The sequence below is a fragment of the Antechinus flavipes genome, chromosome 3 (assembly GCF_016432865.1).
Source record: "Antechinus flavipes isolate AdamAnt ecotype Samford, QLD, Australia chromosome 3, AdamAnt_v2, whole genome shotgun sequence".
NCBI classification, from domain to species: domain Eukaryota; kingdom Metazoa; phylum Chordata; class Mammalia; order Dasyuromorphia; family Dasyuridae; genus Antechinus; species Antechinus flavipes.
This window is the reverse complement of record NC_067400.1, coordinates 607,447,442-607,459,965: the sequence shown is the minus strand read 5'-3', so window position 1 is coordinate 607,459,965 and position 12,524 is coordinate 607,447,442. Positions and strand designations below refer to the sequence as shown.

Below are 12,524 nucleotides of genomic sequence, written 5' to 3'. Positions count from 1 at the left end.
ATCTCTGGGGTTCTCTAGGTATACCATCATATCATCTGCAAAGAGTGATAGTTTGGTTTCCTCATTGCCTACTCTAATTCCTTTTATATCTTTCTCGACTCTTATTGCCGAGGCTAGTGTTTCTAATACGATATTAAATAATAATGGTGATAGTGGGCAACCTTGCTTCACTCCAGATCTTACTGGGAAAGGTTCCAGTTTTTCCCCATTGCATATGATGCTTACTGATGGTTTTAAATATATGCTCCTGACTATTTTAAGGAAAAGTCCATTTATTCCTATGCTCTCAAGTGTTTTTATTAGGAATGGATGTTGGATTTTATCAAATGCTTTTTCTGCATCTATTGAGATGATCATGTGGTTTTTGTTTGTTTGGTTATTGATATAGTCAATTATGCTAATAGTTTTCCTAATATTGAACCAGCGCTGCATTCCTGGTATAAATCCTACTTGGTCATAGTGTATTATCCTGGTGACAATTTTCTGTAATCTTTTTGCTAATATTTTATTTAAGATTTTAGCATCAATATTCATTAGGGAGATTGGTCTATAATTTTCTTTCTCTGTTGTCAGCCTACCTGGTTTAGGTATCAGTACCATATCTGTGTCATAAAAGGAGTTTGGTAGGACTCCTTCAATCCCTATTTTTTCAAATAGTTTATATAACATTGGAGTTAATTGTTCTTTAAATGTTTGGTAGAATTCACATATAAATCCATCTGGTCCTGGGGATTTTTTCTTAGGGAGTTGATTGATAGTTTGTTCTATTTCTTTTTCTGAGATGGGACTGTTTAGGATATTTACTTCTTCCTCTGTTAGTTTGGGCAAGCTGTATTTTTGGAGGTATTTTTCTATTTCCTTTAAGTTGTCGAATTTATTGGCATAAAGTTGGGCAAAGTAACTCCTAATTATTGCTCTAATTTCCTCTTCGTTAGTGGTGAGTTCTCCCTTTTCATTTTTAAGACTAACAATTTGATTTTCCTCTTTCCTTTTTTTAATCAGATTTACTAAGGGTTTGTCTATTTTGTTGGTTTTTTCATAGAACCAACTCTTAGTTTTATTAATCAATTCAATAGTTTTTTTACTTTCAATTTTATTGATCTCACCTTTTACTTTTAGAATTTCAAGTTTAGTGTTTGACTGGGGGTTTTTAATTTGTTCCTTTTCTAGCATTTTTAGTTGCAAACCCAATTCATTGACCTTCTCTTTCTCTATTTTATACAAATAGGCCTCTAGAGATATGAAATTTCCCCTTATTACCGCTCTGGCTGCATCCCATACATTTTGGTATGATGTCTCATTATTATCGTTTTCTTGGGTGAAGTTATTAATTATGTGTATGATTTGCTGTTTCACCCAATCATTCTTTAGTATGAGATTATTTAGTTTCCAATTATTTTTTGGTCTACTTCCCCCTGCTTTTTTGTTGAATGTAATTTTCATTGCATCGTGGTCTGAAAAGGATGCATTTACTATTTCTGCCTTACTACATTTGAGTTTGAGGTTTTTATGTCCTAATATATGGTCAATTTTTGTATAGGTTCCATGAACTGCTGAAAAGAAAGTGTATTCCTTTCTGTCTCCATTACATTTTCTCCAGAGATCTATCATATCTAACTTTTCTAGTATTCTATTTACCTCTTTGACTTCTTTCTTATTTATTTTGTGGTTTGATTTATCTAATTCTGAGAGTGCAAGGTTAAGATCTCCCACTATTATAGTTTTACTGTCTATTTCTTCTTGCAGCTCTCTTAGTTTCTCTTTTAAGAATTTAGATGCTACCCCACTTGGTGCATATATGTTTAATATAGATAGTGCTTCATTATCCATGCTACCCTTTAGCAAGATATAGTGTCCTTCCTTATCTCTTTTAATTAGGTCAATTTTTGCTTTAGCTTGATCTGAGATCAGGATGGCTACCCCTGCTTTTTTGACTTCACCTGAAGCATAGTAGATTTTGCTCCAACCTTTTACCTTTAACCTGCATGTATCTCCCCGCTTCAGGTGTGTTTCCTGTAAACAACATATTGTAGGATTCTGGCTTTTAATCCATTCTGCTAACCGCTTCCTCTTTATGGGGGAGTTTACCCCGTTCACGTTTATGGTTAGAATGACCAATTCTGTATTACTTGCCATCTTGTTAACCCCGGTTTATGCTTTCCTCCCTTCTTTCCCCTTTCCCCCCTTCCAAGTATTAAGCTTGTGAGCACCCCTTGCTTCTCACAGCCCTCCCTTTTTAGTGTCCCTCCCCCCGCCTTAGAGTTCCTCCCCCATCTTACCCCTTTCCCTCCCAGTTCCCATATTCCCTTCCGCTTAGCTTATTCCTTCCCTTTCCACTTTTCCCTTCTCACTTTTCAATGAGATGGGAGAAGTTTCACCATAGATTGAATATGTCTTAAGATTTTTCACTTAAAGCCAATTCTGAAGAGCAGTTTGGAACTATGCTCAAAAAGTTATCAAGCTGTGCATACCCTTTGATCCAGCAATGTTTCTACTGGGCTTATACCCCAAAGAGATACTAAAGAAAGGAAAGGGACCTGTATATCCCAAAATGTTTGTGGCAGCCCTGTTTGTAGTGGCTAGAAGCTGGAAAATGAAAGAATGTCCATCAATTGGAGAATGGTTGAGTAAATTGTGGTATATGAATGTTATGGAATATTATTGTTCTGTAAAGAACGACCAGAGGATGAATACAGAGAGGACTGGCGAGACTTACATGAACTGATGCTGAGTGAAATGAGCAGAACCAGGAGATCATTATATACCTCAACAACGATACTGTTTGAGGATGTATTCTGATGGAAGTGGACCTCTTTGATAAAGAGAGCCTTAATTGATCAAAGATGGACAGAAGCAGCTACACCCAGAGAAAGAACACTGGAAATGAATATAAACTGCTTGCATTTTTGTTTTTCTTCCCGGGTTATTTATACCTTCTGAATTCAATTCTCCCTGTGCAACAAGAAAACTGTTTGGTTCTGCACACATATATTGTATCTAGGATATACTGCAACCCATTCAACATGTAAAGGACTCTTGCCATTTGGGGGAAGGGGTGGAGGGAGGGAGGGGAAAAATCGGAACAGAAATGAATGCAAGGGATAATGCTGCAAAAAATTACCCTGGCATGCTTTCTATCAATAAAAAATTATTAAAAAAAAAAAAGAAAAGAAAAGAAGGCAATGCCCCCAAGCTTAAATACTTGGAGTTTCAAGACACTCAATATCAGACCCAGATCTCCCAATTGAATGAAAATCACTTTGAAGGCTTCCTGAATGGGGATCCCAGTTTCCCAAAAGATCAATGGGGGTGGGATGGTGATTTGCCTTAGAAAGGCCCAGTCCAGAAAATATGCCTTCTCCTAGCTTCTCTGGAGTCTGGGAGACCATGAATCGAAGGGGACACAATTTCAGAGGGATTATTTTACAGATTAAAGGGGACACAGTTTTACCTCGATCAACGTCTGACTTGATTCTGGAAATAAAGATCATGTGACTTAGTCTCAAAGTGAAAAATCTTCACCCAATCAGTTCCATTCAAACTGATACAAAATGAAAACATTGTACACAGTAAAAATAATAATGTAACATGATTAACTGAAAGTGACTTAGCTATTTGTAGCAATACAAAGATCCTAGACAAGTGTGAAGGACTTATGATAAAAAATGTTCTCTCTCCCCAGAGGAAGAATCGATGCAATCTGAATTCACACTGAAGCACATTTTTTTTAAACTTTATCTTTCTGGTTTGGTTTTTGGTCTGTTTTCTTTTACATCATGATCAATGTGGAAATGTTTTACATAAATACACACACACACACACACACACATTTTTAATGCCTAAATCAAATTGTTGGTCTTCTTATTGCACCTCCATCATTTCTCTAAACTCTTAAACACCCTCTTCCCCTTCATGGTTCCTCAAACTCTGAGATTCTATGATTCTAGAATTTGAATGGACTCATGAAGAAAGGAAGAGAGCTTGGAAGAGGCAGCCATTTACCAGAGTAAGAGAATGATTTGTCTTAGAGGAAGAAATTCTCTCACCTACCTGGATCGCAAGGGTAACAGCACTCCCCGTCCACTTTATAAAGTCCTCTGTACACTCCAGTGCATGAGCCATCAACATGATAAGTACCTTGGGCAAGGAAAAGGAAGGTAATGAAGGCAAGGAAGAGAGAATAATCCAGGATGTCAGGAAAAGTGGGCTGTAATCTTGATTTTGTCATTCACTGGCTAGATGACTGGAGACAACTTAAAAACCCCCAGGATTTTTTCCTGTTCCAGACCTGGGATCCTAGGATTTAATCTCTAAGCTCTCTCTCTCTAACTACTTTGTAACTCATAACAGCAGGAATCTTACCCCTTTCCCTCCCAGTTCCCATATTCCCTTCCGCTTAGCTTATTCCTTCCCTTTCCACTTTTCCCTTCTCACTTTTCAATGAGATGGGAGAAGTTTCACCATAGATTGAATATGTCTTAAGATTTTTCACTTAAAGCCAATTCTGAAGGCAGTAAGATACCCACTATATTCATCCCCCTCCATTCTTTCTCTCAGATATAATAGGTTTCCTATGCCTCTTCATGAGATGTACTACCCCCACTTTACCCTTTTTCTGGTACAATGTCCTTTCCACATCAATTTCTAGAACAAGGTATACATGTATTCTTTATACATCTATATAGTCAAAATATAGTTCCCAAGATTAATCTTTACCTTTTTAGATTTCTCTTGAGTTCTATATTTGTAGATCAAACTTTTTGTTAAGTTCTGGTTTTTTCATCAGAAATAGATGAAATTCGCTTACTTCGTTGAATGTCCATCTTCTTCCCTGGAAAAAGATGCTCATTCTCGCTGGGTAAGTTATTTTTGGTTGCATACCAAGTTCCTTAGCCTTTCGGAATATCATATTCCAGGCCCTTCGATCTTTTAATGTGGATGCTGCCAGATCCTGGGTGATCCTTATTGTGGCTCCTTGATACTTGAATTGGGTTTTTCTAGCCGCTTGCAATATTTTTTCTTTCATCTGAAGGTTCTGGCATTTGGCCACTATATTCCTTGGTGTTTTGATTTTAGGATCCCTTTCAGTGGGTGATCGATGAATCCTTTCAATGTTTATTTTTTCCTCTGTTCCTATGACTTCTGGGCAGTTCTCTTTGATAATTTCCTGGAAGACAGTGTCCAGGCTCTTTTTTTCATCATGTTTTTCTGGGAGTCCAATGATTCTCAGATTGTCTCTCCTGGATCTGTTTTCCAGGTCTGTTGTCTTCCCCAGAAGGTATTTCACATTTTTCTCCATTGTTTGATTTTTTTGGATTTGCTTGACTGATTCTTCTTGTCTCCTCGAGTCATTCAATTCCACTTGTTCAATTCTGATTTTCAGTGAAGTATTCTCTTCACTCACTTTTTTAAAATCTTTCTCTAATTGTCCCATTGAGTTCTTTTGTTCTGTGGAATTTTTTTCCATTTCGCCAATTTTGTTTTTTAGAGAGCTGTTTTCTGTTTCCAGTTCACTAATCCTATTTTTCAAGGATTTTACTTCTTTATCCACTCTCTCTTTAACTTTCTCCAGGCTCTTTTGCCAAGCCTCCCTCTCCTTTTCCCAAGCCTCACTCTGCTTTCCCCATTTTTCTTCTAGCTCCCTTGTGAGAGCCTTTTTAATCACTTCTATGAGGTTCATCTGTGCTGAGGAACAGACAATCTCCTCCTTTGGAATCACCTGGGGACTGCCTGTTTTTAGTCTCCTCAGGATTTAGAGTCTGCTCTCTATCTGTGTAGAAGCTGTCAAGGGTTAAAGTCCTCTTCAGCTTCTTGCTCATTCTGTCTATTAATCAGAGACAAACTACCAAAGAAAAACAGAAAAAACTGGAGTCTTTCTTTGGGGGGGGGGGCTGGGTGTGTTATCGAGCTTCCTCTACAGACTGCAGGGGCAGCAGTGAGGCACTAGCAGGACTGTGCTGCACCTGCGCTCTGAGATCCCAGAGCGTCCTGAGTCACTGAGGGGGGGGGAAGGGGGGGGGCGGCCAGGTCCCGAGAGACTCCAGCTGTTTGGGGTTGTATTCTTCAGCCCCGGTTTTTTAGCTTCTCTGCTGGGCTGTTGACTTGCTGCCGGAGGAAAGTATCCAAACCTGTAGCGAAGCTCTCCCCGCAGAGACGGCTACGATCACTCTCCACCCCCTCTCCAGTCTGCTCCTGTGCCCTCACTGCCGCTGCCCGCCGCCTGCGCCCGATCTAAAACCGCCCCAGCCCTCCAGTAAAGACAGACCTTTCTTGGCGGATCTCAAGGATGGCTTCTCTTGGTAACTATTTGTGGGTTTTTTTCAGTCAAGCATTGATTCAGAGGCTTGTAATGAAGTGGATAGTGAGAGAAAGTGCGGAGCTTATGCAACTGTGAGCCTCCTCTCCGCCATCTTAACCGGAAGTCCCGATACCTGAGTTTTCAGTTCTGTGTCCCCACCCCTCCCACCTTTGTATGAATCCCTGAGTGAAAATTCAGCTTGGTAAATAATTTATCTTTCTTAGATGGAAGTTGGGGAGAAGTTGATCACACACACACACACACACACACACACACACACACACACAGCAGTGTCCCATCATGCAACTCCCAAGACTTGCATCAGAGTCTTTCTAACTTTTAGCCTAATTCTTTGCCTGCTTCTTTGGAGGACATAGATGCATATTTATGTGTGTATGTAGGTGTGTATATGTATACATTCATATATATGCTTGTACATACCAAGCAATGAATTAAAACTGATAGCTAATTAACCAAGCAAAACTATCCAGCTTCAATAAAATGAATAGCACCCTATATAAAACACAACTGAATTATAAGTATCCATATCTACCACAATTAACAAGCCTTGCCAAGGCATAAATATAACATAAAACATAAATGAACATAAAAGAAAATAAAAACCATTTTCAACATATAGTTATTTACATGCACATCAATAGAAATGCAATTACATCAAAAACATTTTTCACAGAATGCTTCCCATTATCACCTAGACAAATATTACTATATAAGATTTATAACTGTGTCTTCTAATTACTGATCACATCACACTTTAGTGTAGTGACTGATCTAATAGGCATCCTTCTCTTGTCCCTGACCGATCTCTCTGCTTTACAATGGTGCTAGAAGTTGGGATGGGTTGATTCCAGAATTTTGCTAAACTTGCTTCTACATCTGAGTTGGCCGTCATTCCAGGTTGGCTACCAGTATATTTGGGGCTTGTGGGCTAAATGTAATAATCTCTGTATTTCTGTAGCAGGTTTGGGCATGAACAGAGTTGATGCCTAGTTTAATTCTTCTGCCCTATAATAATCCACATGGTTTCCTTTACACGTTCAGTATCTATATCTAAATCAGAAAGTCTGTACAACTGATGGTCTCTTTTTCTCACTTTTCTCATCATAGATACTCCCCTTTCAGCTCTCTCCACCTGCTCATTGGAAACTCCAACTAACTCTCCTATGGGCAATAGGTGGCTGTGATAAATAGTCCTTATAGAGTCCTGTTCCCCAGCACCCCAATTCTGTGGGGCTAGTTTATAAACTGACAAATTGTCTAGTCTCTCGCTGACCTTGTATGAGTTAGCTTTGCTAACATCTCAGTCTCTGGATTGGGAAAACAGTCTTTGTCTCCTTTAGATGGAAGAATCTGATAGGGCTTGGTACACAGAAGGTGTTTAATGAAAGTTGACTGAGTGAGTGACTGACAGTATTCACTAGGCAAGTACAAGACTGAAAGTTACTGGCTGCCTAGAAGACAATTAAGAGTGTCTTGTGGCATGGTGTCCTGGTCCACATAAATCTTTTGTTCAAAGTTCAGGAACTAACCCATCTCTATATGTTTCTATTTTTCTTAGTCCCTACCACTATGAGTCCTGGGAAAGGGTTGTTGGATTCTGCAATGGTGTCATTCCCATCCTTTCTTGGAGACAGCCTCTGAGAACTTTCTTTTAAGACAAAATATGACAGCCTTTGCCATATGTTGGGGTTTATATCATGTGAGGCCCTCTATAAGTGAGAGCTTTGTCCTTCAGAATATAATTTCTCATCATTTTTTCAAGGAATTGTGGGATGTTGGGAGCTAGTTCTCCAGAGCTGGGACAAGTTAGTTTCTCTATCCTATGTTTTTTCCATGTGTTATTTTTTCAGCATATTGGGTTATGAATGGGGCTACTTTTTTCACTCCCCTGCCTCCACCCACCAGAATCGTCATTTCCTATACAACACATCAGGACTTGCACAAAGAGTGGGCGGGGGCCATTCTTTCTCCAAGCTTATATATTAATAGCGTATGGTCCAATTACTATTTAGCCTCATGTGCTTGGGACCTCAGTGCATCAACTCAAGCCTCAGCCCATTACATCTCCCGCTTTCTTTTGTTTTAGAACACAGGTGGTCATGCCATCCCTGACTCCTCAGGGAGGTCAGAGCCCCCAAGGGGAGGTGATCACACCTTCCCTGACTTCTCAGGAAAGGAGGTGAAAGTAGCAAAAAGGAGGTAATCACGACCCCCCTGACTTCTCAGGAAGGGAGGTGAAAGCACTAAAAAGGAGATAATCACGCCCTCCCTGACATCTCAGGAAGGGAGATGAAAAGCACCAAAGGGAAGTGGGGGTTGCTAGCAGGTTTCTGGGCTCAAGGATCTTATTATGCACAAACCCATCAGCATGGGAAGTATTACACAAGCACATAGCAACAATGCAGAGGCTATTAGTGATGACTCTCCCCACAGTCAGTGCAGGCTTGATGTGGTGTAACAAATATGAATTATACACCCAAACAATATATATAACAAACAATATAAATCAACATTGTGTTGTAAAAGATTGCCAGAAGTCCTAGAAGGAGAGTATGTAAACAGCAATCACACATACACCTTCTTCAGCAGCCAAGAGATAGTCCAAAGCCAATCTATTGTCCATTGCTTTACATATCAGGGAATCCAATGATCCCCCCAAGTTTTTGAAGTCCAGCAAAAGTCTTTTTATGTCTTAGGGAATCCAATGATTCCAGCAGATTTTGAAGTCCTGTAATAGTCATATCATTTCTCAGAGAATCCAATGATTCCTAAGGGCTTTCAAGTCTTATGTCTCAAAGAATCCAATGATTCCTGAGGGATTTAAAGTCCTACAACAATCTAATGTCTCAGAGAATCCAATGATTTCTGAGAGTTTTGAAGTCCAATGATTTTCTATGTCCATGAGTCAAATGCCATAACTACCACACTCTTTCAATCGCATAATCAGCAACAGAACCACCCAATGTTTCTTGGGTCTTCTCCTTCGTTTCAAGGGTCTGCTCTATCTCTCTGCGATGGACAAGGTGAATACGGCTTGTTGGCACCCATGGCTCAGTGGGTGGAGCACCAGCCCTGAAGTCAGGAGGACCTGAGTTCAAATCCAGCCTCAGACACTTAACAATTCCTGGTTATGTGACTTAACCCCAACTGCATCAGCAAAAAGCAAAAAGAAGAAGAGAAAACAAACAGAAAAGTTGTTGAAAGCAGCAAAAGCGAAAAGAAGAAGAGAAACAAGAGAGAGAGATCTGAGCTCTCCTCCCCTTCCTTTTTCACTCCCCTGCCTCCACCCACCAGAATCGTCATTTCCTATACAACACATCAGGACTTGCACAAAGAGTCGGGGGGGGGGGCATTCTTTCTCCAAGCTTATATATTAATAGAGTATGGTCCAATTACTATTTAGCCTCATGTGCTTGGGACCTCAGTGCATCAACTCAAGCCTCAGCCCATTACATCTCCCGCTTTCTTTTGTTTTAGAACACAGGTGGTCATGCCATCCCTGACTCCTCAGGGAGGTCAGAGCCCCCAAGGGGAGGTGATCACACCTTCCCTGACTTCTCAGGAAAGGAGGTGAAAGTAGCAAAAAGGAGGTAATCACGACCCCCCTGACTTCTCAGGAAGGGAGGTGAAAGCACTAAAAAGGAGATAATCACGCCCTCCCTGACATCTCAGGAAGGGAGATGAAAAGCACCAAAGGGAAGTGGGGGTTGCTAGCAGGTTTCTGGGCTCAAGGATCTTATTATGCACAAACCCATCAGCATGGGAAGTATTACACAAGCACATAGCAACAATGCAGAGGCTATTAGTGATGACTCTCCCCACAGTCAGTGCAGGCTTGATGTGGTGTAACAAATATGAATTATACACCCAAACAATATATATAACAAACAATATAAATCAACATTGTGTTGTAAAAGATTGCCAGAAGTCCTAGAAGGAGAGTATGTAAACAGCAATCACACATACACCTTCTTCAGCAGCCAAGAGATAGTCCAAAGCCAATCTATTGTCCATTGCTTTACATATCAGGGAATCCAATGATCCCCCCAAGTTTTTGAAGTCCAGCAAAAGTCTTTTTATGTCTTAGGGAATCCAATGATTCCAGCAGATTTTGAAGTCCTGTAATAGTCATATCATTTCTCAGAGAATCCAATGATTCCTAAGGGCTTTCAAGTCTTATGTCTCAAAGAATCCAATGATTCCTGAGGGATTTAAAGTCCTACAACAATCTAATGTCTCAGAGAATCCAATGATTTCTGAGAGTTTTGAAGTCCAATGATTTTCTATGTCCATGAGTCAAATGCCATAACTACCACACTCTTTCAATCGCATAATCAGCAACAGAACCACCCAATGTTTCTTGGGTCTTCTCCTTCGTTTCAAGGGTCTGCTCTATCTCTCTGCGATGGACAAGGTGAATACGGCTTGTTGGCACCCATGGCTCAGTGGGTGGAGCACCAGCCCTGAAGTCAGGAGGACCTGAGTTCAAATCCAGCCTCAGACACTTAACAATTCCTGGTTATGTGACTTAACCCCAACTGCATCAGCAAAAAGCAAAAAGAAGAAGAGAAAACAAACAGAAAAGTTGTTGAAAGCAGCAAAAGCGAAAAGAAGAAGAGAAACAAGAGAGAGAGATCTGAGCTCTCCTCCCCTTCCTTTTTCACTCCCCTGCCTCCACCCACCAGAATCGTCATTTCCTATACAACACATCAGGACTTGCACAAAGAGTCGGGGGGGGGGGCATTCTTTCTCCAAGCTTATATATTAATAGAGTATGGTCCAATTACTATTTAGCCTCATGTGCTTGGGACCTCAGTGCATCAACTCAAGCCTCAGCCCATTACAGCTACTTGACCATACTTTTCACCCCAAATTGCAGGGTTTTACTGAAGGGTCCATAAAATCTCCACCCTCCATTTTTGTGAGGCTCCACTGTATGAGTTATATGGGTCAAAAGTCTTTCCTTTTCTCTTCTGTGAGACATTTCTTCTTTCTATATGTCTACATTCTCTTCCATCTCTTCAGACCTACCAATACCAATGGGCATTCTACATTAAGTGCCCACAAGGGGCAGCAAGTAGTGAGCTAGGTGCTGGGGCACAGAGACAATGTAATGGTCCCTGCTCTATAGGTAGTATTTGATACCTTAATTTTTTTTTCTTCTCTTGTTATTTTTTGCTGTTTTGTCACTTAAAATTCTTTAAAAACCCCCATTTGAGGTTTTCTTGATAAAGTTATTGGACTGATTTGCCAATTCTTTCTCTGGCTCCTTTCACACATAAGGAAATGGAGGCAAAGAAAGTTACACAGCTAGGAAGTGTCTGAAGGCAGATTAGAACTCGGATCTTCCTGACTCCAGGTCCAGCACTCTTTCCATTGCACCACTTTGTTACTCATATCCCCTCCAACATTTGTCATTATCTTTTCCTGTCATCTTAGCCAATTAGAGAGGTATGTAGTGTCTTAATTTGTCTCAGCGTTGTCTTAACTTGCATTTCTCTGATCAATAATGATTTGGAGCACCTTTTCATATGACTACAAATAGTTTTAATTTCCTCATCTGAAAATTGTTCATATTTGACCATTTATCAATTGGAGAATCTGCCCCATAATTTGAACCTGTGGGCAGAGATGTACGTTACATCTGAAAAGGAGATTTCTGTGGTACCTCTTAGCTCAGCTCAGGTTCTTGCACCCCACCTTTTCTTGGCATCTCAGGATCAGTGTGAATGAGACTGGGTTGATAAGCCAACTCCCACACCTTTCTAGATACCCTCAGTGTTGGAGTTAGGTTTCTCTAATGTGATCTTATGGATAATTTTCTAATTAGAAAGGGTATCTCCCATTAGGATGTAAACTTGGTGAGGTCAAGAATTGCTTTTTCATTTTCTCTTTATATTTTAGCCCCTACTACAACATTAAGTAGACATTTAATAAATGCTTATTGGATTTAATTAGAGCTAATAAATAAACGAGTAGAGTAATGAGTGAATTTTAAAATGTCCCAGAGAAAAGAGTAAGTGAATGAAGGTGAAAAAAGAAATGATGAGGATCACCATGAAGAATAGTCCCCTTCTTCAAGGATCCTGTCTAATTATAAGCAAGGTCTTAGTTCTGAAAATGTCATAGCTGAAATAATGGGAAAGGGTGCCTCTCAAAAAACACAGTTATCACTACGACCTGGTGACTCTCCTCAAGGAACCTA

General features: G+C 40.1%; 2 protein-coding genes across 6 annotated transcripts in view; one reads left to right on the top strand and one right to left on the bottom strand.

Moving 5' to 3' along the window:
- Nucleotides 1-12,524, bottom strand: part of LOC127555970 (tumor necrosis factor receptor superfamily member 14-like) — a 659,215-nt gene that overhangs the window by 47,555 nt on the left and 599,136 nt on the right. Inside the window, exon 1 of one of the 2 annotated variants that reach the window (XM_051988753.1) lies at nt 6,432-6,551. Coding sequence is in view for 1 of the 2 variants with exons in the window: in XM_051988752.1 (XP_051844712.1) it covers nt 4,051-4,228 (178 nt within the window). In the remaining variant the exon portion in view is untranslated. Of the gene's footprint in view, nt 1-4,050; nt 4,348-6,431 lie in introns of those variants that run through there. The other variant, XM_051988752.1, reaches the window with a different exon arrangement.
- Nucleotides 1-12,524, top strand: part of PRXL2B (peroxiredoxin like 2B) — a 235,211-nt gene that overhangs the window by 58,031 nt on the left and 164,656 nt on the right. The window lies entirely within an intron of this gene.